The sequence below is a fragment of the Ruditapes philippinarum genome, unplaced genomic scaffold, assembly GCF_026571515.1.
Source record: "Ruditapes philippinarum isolate M1 unplaced genomic scaffold, ASM2657151v2 ctg140_1_1_1_1, whole genome shotgun sequence".
Taxonomy (NCBI): Eukaryota; Metazoa; Mollusca; class Bivalvia; order Venerida; family Veneridae; genus Ruditapes; species Ruditapes philippinarum.
The window spans coordinates 215,965-228,682 of NW_026852852.1; the positions used below are offsets into that span (position 1 = coordinate 215,965).

The 12,718-nt window shown below is 33.2% G+C and overlaps 1 protein-coding gene across 2 annotated transcripts; it reads right to left on the bottom strand.

Moving 5' to 3' along the window:
• Window positions 1-401: 401 nt before the first annotated feature.
• On the bottom strand, window positions 402-12,215 carry LOC132726294 (uncharacterized). 2 transcript variants are annotated; one of them, XM_060711604.1, is made up of 8 exons: window positions 12,141-12,215; window positions 6,311-7,786; window positions 5,666-5,876; window positions 4,911-5,039; window positions 3,034-3,193; window positions 2,105-2,258; window positions 1,687-1,834; window positions 402-1,242 (listed from the first exon to the last, which is right to left on the bottom strand). In XM_060711604.1, exons 1-8 carry the CDS (start codon window positions 12,141-12,143, stop codon window positions 1,052-1,054), a joined length of 2,472 nt encoding a protein of 823 aa, XP_060567587.1. In that variant the 5' UTR covers window positions 12,144-12,215; the 3' UTR covers window positions 402-1,051. The 2 variants fall into 2 exon arrangements, with proteins under 2 accessions (XP_060567587.1, XP_060567594.1); XM_060711611.1 differs by lacking the exon at window positions 12,141-12,215 and adding an exon at window positions 8,592-8,801.
• Window positions 12,216-12,718: the final 503 nt, after the last annotated feature.

The window sequence follows — 12,718 nt, forward strand, 5'->3', positions numbered from 1 at the left end:
TTCCGATTTCAATCACGTAAAAAAGAAACAAAAACTAATAGACGTCTCTCATTTTCAAGCCATTACAAATATCACTCTCTTCCAGTTAGGAAAACTACACGGCTGAGTGGTAAAGGCAAATTATTTTAAATCAGTTGTCCTCCGCTGATATGGATTTAGAATCTCCATGCGACGAATCTATCTAGCTCGCTCTTTTACATAGGTTAATGGTTCTACTCAGGTGACTGCTCGTAATTGAAGTACATGTAATATTCAGACGGCAACCTAAGGTCTTCCTCCAACAGAAAGGTAGAAATTTAACTGTTCATGTCTTTAGACAAACGAATATATCTACATGTCACTTGTCCGTCTACACAAGCCTGTCAACCATTTATACAATGTGATATTAACAACACAAAATGTATGGTTTAGCATTTTTCTTTATTTTTCTTATAAAAATATAAATGTAAATATTGCTGTAAAAATATGCATGCAAAGATGCAAAATATAGCATAGCTATAATGTTCACAAATAAAATGATAAATCTCGTAACAGAATATCAATAAGACGATGTATGAAGACATAATATACTTTGGCAGCATGGGGCTAAATAATACAAACGTTTACTCGCTTTAAGATATAGGGGTGAGTGATCACATGTTTATTGTACATAACATTAGATCTCCTCATGGCATATGTATATTATTCAAATATTGAACGAAACATTAGCATTAGCAAATAAATGTCACATGAACACCCGAGTATTGTCTGCGTTTCCTCAATTAGTAAGTTGCACTTCCGTCTAAATCATCGTATACACCTATACACCGAGGTTTTCCTGCAGATTTTTTTCAATCTATATCTACATACAGTATTTAAGCTCATACAAAATTGTAGCATCAAATTGTGTTTATGTAGTTTTCTATATGTAGTTTTCAATACCTGTCAAATTTATCACAGCATATGACTTTTTGGTCTTTTCTGTAACACTGTGGAGTGAATAATCGGAGTACGATTCCAATTCAGTTTTTGACTGGTCTTCAATTGATATCGTGACGTCAAAACCTGAAGTTCAGCTGACATTATTAAAATTAAAATTTTCATCGTTTAAGATGCCGGCTAATTCTATATTATATGGTTCAAACATTACTCTTAGAATATCTATTGTCTCTGGTCGTATAGAACCGGATGTTTCTTTGGCTTTTGTGTTATAGAAATGTGGCATGTTGGCAATACGGTATAAATCTCTCGTTGGCAATGGGTCTAAAAATAGAAAAGAAAAACGTTAGCAAAATATAATGGAATGTGTAACTCTGACGTCTATCCGCATCATTAATTTATATGTTCATTTTTTTCTCTTTTTTTCGTAATGAATTTAAGCAGGAAAACCGAAATAAAAGGATAAGAAAGCTTCAAGTCAACGATATAAGGTAAGAACGATAATTAAAAGCCTAAGACTCATTACTGATATGATATTTCTTTATTGACTCCAGTAAGCTTCCAATCAACAAATAAGCAACATCGTCCTAACAAAACCTCACAAGCTCTGTGTGTCTTTTTTATGCATAATAAGCCTCAGCTATTGTTTGCAAGAAATTCATATCAAAACTACAACATATGACTGATAATATCATTGTAACTGATGATGTACCATTGGAACAAATTGAAAATATCATTTTAAACAAGAAATATCGTAAATAAACAAACCTAGACGAAGAAATCTAAAAATTCCAAGCAATGTGTTTGCGATGCTTTTAGCAAATGCTTCAGTTCTGGTGATAAATATTTGTTTTCTTGGAAACACTTTCAACCATTCCTTGATATGAACGGAGTAAAAACTTCCGGAAATTGGTACCTATAAAATATAATTAATTAAAATGAAAATGTTTTACTTCCGATATGACAATATTTATGCATATTTAACTATCCATTATTTCATTTTGGAATTAAAGCGAAATACCGGGATAATGTTCGTTCAGCCAAGATAAATCGTTAACATTGATATGCTAAATAAACATTTTACTGTATGCTTCTTGCATTGAAAATTACTGGGGGAACGTTTAAAAAGTCAAAGAATTTACAAGCGAAGATAATGTGTACAAATATAATAATTAGAATTACTTACTCTTAAAGATCTGATGATGTTTTCATCATACAAACATGACTTCATGCTCCGGTTTGCCGTGCATGCCTTCAATAAGGCACGAGATAATACCACATCACGGTGAAATTCATCCGCCGTAGATCCAAATTGCCCGTGCAAATAGTTACTGAATAATCTGAAAATAAATGTCAGAATGGTTTCTAAGAAGTAAGCTCGAATTGACAGGTGTAGTGTAACTGCTAACGCTCGTACATGTATGATACGAATTTACAGCTCGTACATGTATGAATTTACATCATGTATATAATTATACTAATCAGGGGATGTAATGTATACCGACAGTTTCAGCTTCCCAATTACAGAGTTGTTGCTCTTTATAAACGTGTAACAGGGTTGAAGCCAGACACTAAATCACAATATATCATTTCAACAATTTGCATGTAACAAATTAAATAAGATAAACAGACGTTTATAAGCGTACTACATGTGATCAACAAAATACAAACACGGTGCCAAATTGAAATTGCACGATTGAAAACATTCACATAAATGCTGACTCCTGGAAAAGTATTGCAGTCCCTTCCTTAATGAAAATCAAAAACATAAATATGGATCATTTACATTTAGTATATTATTATTACAGTCTGTTGTAACTTTATCGATACTGGTTGTTGTTGATTTCCGCAGAATATATTTTATAGCATCTGATGGATACAAAAAAACGGTTTCGGGTGAAAGAAACATATGTTTTGATTATTTTACATAATATGCGCCAAGATTTTCACCCGAAATATCCAAAAACAAAATGAAACATGTATATATAACATTTCATTTGACTTATGATAAATACATACTATTTTAGCTGTTTAATAAGACAAATTTTAACCTGTTGTGGAATAGGGATGGGACTCTTAACATTTAACTTTGCTTATTCTACTTATATATCTTACCTCTCTATTGGATCTCTTAAGATCAAAATTAGTCTTATGTTTGGATTCACGTGCTTTATTAAACTGGGCGTGGTCAGTCTTGGAATATCAGCAGTAAAGTCATTCTGTGGTATCCGTTTCCATGACGACTGATCCCAGAAGTCCATAGGGTCTCCATGTCCTGAAAAAACAAGTGTTATTAATGGAATTTGGTTTCGTGTGAAATAACTTTTAACTGAAATAAACTGCTGACGGGCTATGACATGAAATAAATGTTGAAACGTTGTGAATAATGTAGAAAAATACAACATCGATTTATTCAGACATGGCCGAAATTTTTATTAAAGACCCATCAGCCCGCAAAAATGTTTTCATTTCTATTTTCAAGAGTTTTTTAACATATATGTGTCACACTTTTTCAGTTTCAAAAAGAGTATTAATTTGCCATATAGCTGAGTCATCATTTGCTTCAATAGAAATTTGGCAGCGAGTACAGTTAAAGTGAATGGAAGCGAACATAATATTTTATTTACATTTTGCTACATTTATAACAAATTTGACTTCCAGTGCTACTCTATCAATGCAGGTGATAAGCGTCTCGCATGCTCTCAATCAATTATTACAACATTCTAAAACCAATTTGTATATGTATTCATTCCCAGGTATGATGTGCCTTTAACTTAATTGGTACGTTAAGCTGATGTACCAGATAAGTATAACATCTTTATATGATTACTATAGCGCTCGAGGCGTACATGTATGTCAAACTTATGTTCGAAAACACACAAGTCACAAATGTTGTTACCATCACCTTATCTAATATACTCATTAGTAAAACATGTGTCAAATGTAAATATTGACCTGCAGGGCACCCATTACAATTATAAAGTAGGGGGTCTGTGATTTGTCACATTTTTACCCCTCATATAATGTTATATAATAACATGAAAGTCGGGGTATTCGTCAAACATTTCTATGTCTCATGATAATATGCATGTCTCATAATAACATATATACAAAGTTGGCTTTTATAATATCTTCCCTTGCAATGCAATCACCGATAGTAAATTGCCTATCATGTAAGTATGGAGTCCATGAAATTGAAAATGTACCTTTCCTTATTCAAAGCAGGATAAAGTAAAGACGAAAAAAAAAACCCTAAAGAACGTCCAATACGGCAAACTTTTTTTAATAGAAAACGTTACAAGTGCAAATTATACCGACGTGATGACATCTATGCAAAATAATAAAAAATGTCTTAAATGTTTCTGATTTACTGATTTGAGACAATACAAATTATATTTAAATATGATTTTTCCTTAAAAGCGGTCGTCCCAGACTCTACACAGCTTTAATTAACAATTGTAAATTTTAGTTTATCAATGCGTCTAAAATCTGTTATATAATGTATGGTTTGTGGTTATTGAAAAATCGTAGAGATATTAAAATGCATTTCCTTAAATATTAATATTTTCAATAGATATCTGACGAATACTGATAAAATGCACTTCATAAATGTATGGTGAATGATTGAGATTATGTAGAGATTTCATGTAGTGAATCTAAAAAACAAAATGTCGAAAAATTTGACACTATCCTCGGAACCCACGGGTATTAATTCCGTTGGCAACACTGACTGTTTGAAGTGTACTCGTAAGGAGTGCGCCTAGATTACCGAGGATGGACAAACACAAACTTTATATGTGTCCGTACATTCATGAGTTTGACCCAGTGGCACTAAAGCTTCAATGCTTTATCCCTAAAATGATCTAAATAATAAAAATCATTTTTCTTTGTTACCAAACCACAAAAATGACGTTGTTTTCTTTTCAACAGCCCTTTAAGTGGTTTGGATGTACGTAATTTTGTCACGTGACGTAAACAATATAGAGGCATACCTGTAACAGCCGGATGATATAGTGTTCCATTAGGCAGTCTCTTCGTGTAACTCTCTATAGCAGGAGCTTCAAACTGGTCAATAAAATCGTTCAATGTCATCATCTCTGCATATGACCTGTAGAAATTACCTGTTGTGTCGAAAAAAAAAAAAGATTTGTATGGTGTCTGGTCAGAGCCATGCATATTTTGCCGGGTTGACAGAGCGATGATGTCGAAATAATAAAACGCCACAACGCAGTGTGACTTTGTCTTTTCGACTACATTGTATTCTTCTTGCCAAAGTGAAAAATTGTGTATATCGAACTTTTATATGACTAAATGACAAAGATATTTGCTCATGCTTTATATAATTATCTAATACTTTTTAAAAATCTTGTAAGAAATACATGTACTCGTGGAAACGTCCCAAAATGTAACTCGATTTACCTCCCCTATGTTTGGTCTACCTAAACCTTAACACCTTTAAATTCAAAATTTCTATCGCCTGCATTTATTGTCATCAAATAATATGTACATATGTGTCGGTTTTTTAAATAAAGGCAAATACTTGAACTTCTTTCACTTCCCTAAGGCAGAAACTATTCTCCTTGTAGTTCTAAGTGTTAAGTATTTTTAATAACTCGTAACACAAAATGGATAATAAATGTTTGTTACTCTTTCACGCTTTACATATTAACATGAATAAGAGTACAAGTTAAACTTTTATAACATATGAATAAATGACTTATATAATAATTGTAAAAAGAATGTTTACTATGTCCATAGCGTCTCCAAGTCCAATACCACGTTTCTTTACCCAGAATTCCACGGTTTTTCAAAATCTGAGGATGATGAGAAAGGCGTTCGAATAGATCTGTGGTTCCCGTTTTACATACGCCAATGATATGGAAATAAGGCAGACATCTTAAAATTCCATGCTGGTACCAGCAAGGATTCCGGAAGTCCGGTAAGAACTGTGGTCGCTTCTGAAAAAGGAATGACACCATATTTATTTTTTCAAGTACAGAATTCGCCTCATTGATAAAGCACATGTTTCTAAATGAATATCTTCTAGACATACGCTTCAGTGTTTTTTATTCTTAAGACTATGCAATGTGCATGCTTGTGATCTGCAAATTTAATCGTCATTATCTGTATAAGAATACGCTGCATAGAAAAAACAACGACATAATCATAAACCTCTAATTGGTCCGTTTATCTCTGATTTGAAGCGGTTACATTTTTCCTCGAAGTCCCATTGGTACGAGCATAAAAATGGCCATTCTAAGATATGGAAAACCTCAAACGTATTAAGATTAAGCAAAATTACTATAAATATTTATAAAGTGGCGAAAGCATGTAGTACAATTCCATAAAAACCTCTATATTTAACAGTTTCAGAATATTTTATCAAACTTACCATACAAAGTATATCCTCAAACGAACTAAACCCCCTTGAACAGCTGGTATCTAGAGAAAACCCTTCTACAGCTAATACATCTTTGTCTTGATCAGTCTGACTTTCAAGTCGCCTATAATTGTCTGGAATGCCATGATCAGCATGACTTTCCATTTGCCCACTGTCTGGAATATCCATCGTCTGATGAAACACATTATTACCCATTGCTTCTTGAATATTTTGGGGCTGAATATTGTTATTGTCTTGAAGAATACCGCCATTAAGATATCTTCCATTTCCGTTGAAATTTCTATCACGTTTGTTATCCTCGGACGCTTTTGTTTCAAGTAATTCAAAATCGTCATCGTTTGCTATTTGTTCATTATTTTTCATATATTTTTGTAAAATTTCAGGCGGAATGTCACCTGTGTTTACTTGGCGATTTTGAGTGTTTTCAGTTCTATCAACTTCGTTTCTCTGTGATATCGTCTGAAAGATTTTGTTTGACTCACTTGTATTCTGGTTAGATAATGGTTTAAGGGCTTCTTCATCAACTTTATCGTTATCTTTTACGCTCTCTTTTCGCTTTGGTAAGTTATTAATCACGTTGATTTCACGGTTGTCTTTAGGTGGTATTAGAACATCTTCGTTAATCAACTCATTATCATTTTTGTCTTTGACATTTTCAATACCAACACTAAATTGTTTTACTTCTTTCGGCGGTTTGTTCCCATAAACCGATCTATTTCTATACAGGAAACCCTTTTCCAAACCATTCTTCGCCCGGTTTGATATTTCCGTTTCATGAGTCAATTTTGAAAGATATTGTTTTAATAATTGCTGATTACTATTGGAGTTATGGTCATTGTTTAATGCATTTTGGCTCTGTGAATTTGCAGACACAGGTTTTGTTTTGATATCATTAGTTCTTCTTGTTTCTATATAGGAATAATCTGGACGAAAGTTCACTGACACCTGATTATGTATAGCACTGTTTGTTACTCTAGTCATTTCACCAACATTGACACTATTATCCGAGTCATAATTAGTAGGACTATCGTTATTAACGCGAGATTTACTTAAATCCCAGTCATCAATACTATCACTGCTAGAAACTTTAGTCACTGTATCAATTTCAATTCCGTTGTTAGATCTATTAATAGCAGCGTCATCACGCGATAAACTTTTAGTATGCTTTTTCCTGTAACGTAATGTAACATCCGTTATGTTAAACTTTGGATTTCTTACTAATTCATCTAAATTACTCCTGAATCCCTTGCTTACTAACGAACCTCTATTTCTCTTATTATTGTCTGGAAGAATACCGAGATTCAAGTTTAAAGACGTGAGGTATGACAATGAACTGTTGTGGAAATTTGCAGCCACCAGAAAGACTTCGTGGGTTGAACCAAACTCAAACAAGTTCGCCAAGACTATAAGAGTCACACCAGATGCGCCTAACAGCAGAAGAAATATTTTCCGTTTCGTTAAATCCATCTGTTAAAAAGAAAAGAAAATAATAATAATAATATAACGTAACAATTTAAGTACGTTTATGATGTTACGTCATACGCCGCAAAGTAGATAAATACAATACATCTTCAAGAAATTCATTTGACTGTTGCAAAATAAGATCTTATGTACTCAACAGCAATCATATATATTTCTCGATGATTGTTCTGTTCTTTTCCTGCTTTCATTTTACACTTATGATAAAATCACTATTAAAATGGCGAATTTTATTTTTTTCAATGCATATATGTATAGGACAAACATCTAATATAAGTTAAAATATTTTATACATTCCCTTGTACTTTAAAAGAGAGAAAAAGAATAGAAAATTTTACGCAGACTTAAACAGACGACATATTATAATACTACATAATATCTGTAATACTATCTTGTATGGAAAGCAAAATAACACCTAGTTCATGTTTTTTATACTTTAATGACAACTTATTTTACATTCGTCACTGCGTTCTTTGCATGATAAGCATCTTGCGTGCTCTAAATCAATGACTAAAACATTAAACAAGAACAACAACAAAACACACACACACAAATAAAACACACATGCACAGCTTTCCACGAAAGAAAAATTGTTCTGATTATTTACAATCGCAAGTAACAACATAATGATTACAAAAGAAAACATTAAAATTGTAAAGTGGATACATTAATTAAACACAATTGTAGCATCATGCATGTTGATATAACATTCCCAGACATGTTTCATTTCTTTAACATTTTTATTCGTAAAGCATGCAAAGTACATCTATATTATAAACAAATATCGAAATACCTTCAATAATTCATAAGTTTCCTAGTTCCCACTTTTATTCTTAGTATTTAAATTTGAGTTCATACTTCGGATTACTACGCTATTGAAAGCACACGGTTGCCTTGACCGTGCAGATTTTTACTGACTTGTAAGCAGACTGTACCAAGCTACACGATCTGACCGACGGACAACATTGTTTAATAAAACGGTATTTTACTGAAAGAGGTAAATATCTAATATGAAACAATCTTCACCGTATGTTATGAAACACTCTCGATTAATTAACAGTAATGCATCAATGTTCGCTGACAAATTAATAAACTATTTTTATATTCATTCATTATACTAATTATTGATCACTTCTATAAAAAGTGCAGTGCTCTGTTAATGGACTTCATAATCAATAATTAATACTTTGTATAAGGTTGGAAAACACATTCTCCTGTGTCTGTTGTTAAAAGGTGAATGGCATGTTGACACAAAATTTGCTTTTCGTAGTTATTCAATTTTTTATTCTTTTTAAATCAATATTATTCATGACAAACAAATTATACTGAACATTTCGGAAGCTTAAATAGTACATTAATCAATGAATGGTTAATGTTGACAGTTGATCAAGACAAAAATGTTATCTTCTAGTAGTTGAGAAAAGAAAAATATTAGAAAACGAATAACAGATACGATGATGATATAAATAATCATATCTACATCAGTTTTATATGTATTTACTGTTAGATTATATATAAGTCCTTATCACAGGCATTATTTACACACTGCCTACATGTGCCACAAAATATCAAATTTTCATGGGAAATAAATTTTAAAAATAACTTGTACTGCACTGTTTGAGTAAAAAAAAAGAAAAAAAGAACCCGTATTTATCTTCAAATAACTCGATATAAATGCTAGTATACATTAAATTTACTAACCAGGCGGGTCAAAATAATTTAGAATCGCGTAGCTTCGTTTTACATTTTTTCAAGTCATACATTAAAGTCTTAAACGGGTGACTGGTCAGACAAGTGGTCAGTTTCTTAAATGTTTGACCGCTGGCAAACCGCATAATGACAATAGTATTGTTAACACAAAATTGTGCGAGAGTGATTACATTCTAATATGTCAAAGTGACGTTTTTGTATTTTGATCTTGACATCGGGGTATCACATTCAGTTTTACCATGTGACATTTTTAGTCCCAGACCATACCAGATTTGCGCAATGGTCTTGTTGATGGTAGTGTTTAATACTGCAATATAAATGAAAATTGTTAAACTGAGTAGCGTAAAGACTGTGGGCAAATGTCATATATTCAAATGTACGGAAGGTATATTCGATTCCACGACCTATCACCCCTGCATTTCGCCTATATGATAATTGATAGTCTTTCGAACCGATATCCGACGTAAACATGCACGAGGTTCTCTAAGAAGAATTGATGTCGAGCCAGTAACTGTTGTACTGGTTTCCGTTGATTAATTACTGAACAGTGATGATTCAATGAGAGAAAAAAAGAAGAAAAAGGGAAAAGAAGCATAAATGATTAAAAATGTTAGCATGGTGTCCCGGCGTGGATTTTTTTCTTTTAAGTGGTTACCTAACGAGCGTTCAATGGGATAAAATAAAACAGCTGGATTTCTCAAGCTAAAACTAACCCGTTTAATCTTTATAAATCCATATTTCAGACAAACCATGTTGTATAATTATATACATTCCTCTTTATACAAGTTTCAGCACTAATTAAGACGTCCAATGCTGACCTTCCAATCAGCTTATACATAAGTAGTAGTAGAAGGTCTACTTAATAATATGACCTAGCATAGTAATCCACCGAGATATGCTTAACGTATATAAACATAATTCATAATAAAAACAAACCGTCAAACAGATCTGAAACGTTTGAAAAGTGGTAAATCGCCATTCTTTATATCCAAAACAAAGATGAAGACTACGTGTACGAGGGGTGGATATTTCAATTTGTCATAGTGATTTTTGAGGCGTGAAGTAGCCTAGCAGAAATTCAATTTACTAGCATTAAAATCAACTCTGTGAAGACAGAAAAGTACGCGTCTTTGGACACACCCTATAGACACTGGAAAATTGCACTACCTAACGCACATTTAAAAGCAAATCGGCATCAAGGTAGAGTTACATGTATCTTTAATAAGGGAAACAAGAAAAAAAATCATAGGGACAAAGGTCCGGAGAATAAGTGGGGTGGGGATCTTATGCCACTTTTTCCTTTTCTTTGGACTCCTGAACCAGCACACCCTCGTGTGCAGCTACATTGTCACGAATTAGGCAAAGGAGGGCAGTAATTCATTTTACACTTTTGACAGAACATTGTTATTTTGTCCATTTGAAACTGAAATTTAAACAAAGGGTCCATCAGAATATGAACACATGGCATACAAAACTTTTGCCGCGGTTTTTATTCGTTCGTTATACAATCGTAAAACATGAGACATGACCCGAGTCACATTGATGGAAAAGTTAAAGTATTTTTGAAATTTTAAAAATGACGCAAACACAATAACGGAACCACGTGACCGAAGCAGTTCCAATATGTCGCTTTATTATAGCCGAGGAGATCAGATGGTGGTATATCTTTGTCTTTGCGTAACCACTGCTTATTAGTCACATGTCTTTGGGGCTTTGGGGCGCAAAACAATACACTCAAGTTCATCACCTCAAAGCAGTTTTGAAATTCTACATTTTTTGTACTTTAAAAAAGGGTATTTGGCAGTTTTTACACAGGTGACCGCCTGTTCTTCCGTCAAGAGGTCCAGGACATATCGAGCACAAAGGTTTTTTTAGTTTTAACTTCTAAGTTATATTCTTATAAACTGACCCCGATGATATACCAACATTATCAATAAGGTTTTGCAATGCAAGTCTGATATCTTGTTTAATTAGAATTAAACATCAGCAACATTAGTTTAGTGGGCTGACAGGAACGGTGGAAGGCAGCTTTTAAGTCAGTTTTACCATCTTTTAATAAGGCTTTCTGACATCTAAATACTGACCTTATAGACAACACAGAGGTGTCATGTATCTTACACAATTCATTATATACCTGTGAACCTGATAGTTACCTTTTATAAAGGCCTCTATTTAAAAGACTGACAGTTTTTCTTGTACATGAGTATAAATGACTACACACATTTTGATATTCAAAAAAAAAATGGAAAGACTACAAAATTACGTATACAATTTACAAAATTTCGTACAAAGATTGATTAATATATTGACAAAAGTCCGCCCACAAAAGGCCTCTTAGTAAATTCATAGTAAAATGGCAAAAAGCCACACCAATAGGCTAACAAATGCCCGATTTAACTGCAGCCTTCTGTTTTATGTTATTCTATCAACTTCTATCAACATCCACATTATCTTGCTTTTGAAGCTATCGTCTTCAATGTTTTTAAAAAAATTACATTACTCATAAAGAGCATTCTATAAACGTGTGAACGGTTTCAGTTAGAAATGCTATTTTATGAACATCCGCATTGTGAATAATAACGTGTGTCTACAACAGTTTTAGTAATAAAAGCAGAAATTTTGAAAGTTATACCATTGTGTCCAAATATCTCCAACAGACGCAAGTTTTAATTAATCCATAGAAAACGCATCAGCTTCCTTTCAGTTAAGGGAGATAATTTAAATAATGTGACAAGTAGTTGTAAATTAGTCATTAATTAAGAGAACTGTCAAATTCACCCTGCAGGGGGCGCTATAATGACGCAAGCATAGAACAATATTAACACATCTGTCAGCGACGTCGATGTCAGATTGATCTATAGCAACCACCCTCTCTTGATTATGAGTAGTGTCAGGGGCAGATAATTCAAACGACCACCCGACTTGCAATGCACGTTTTATAGTTAAAGCGTTTGGTCTACAAACCTAGGAGTTGATGGTTCGATTCCTATAAAATTTGCGCGACGCTTATATAATAAAACCAAGCTGAAATAATATAAGCCGTGTCATGACAAAAATAACATAATGGGTTTGCGACCAGCATGGATCCAGACCAGCCTGCGCATCCGCGCAGTTTGATCAGGATCCATGATGTTCGCTTACAAACCGTATTACAAGAAGAGAAACTCATAGCGAACAGCATAGATTCTGATCAGACTGCGCGGATGCGAA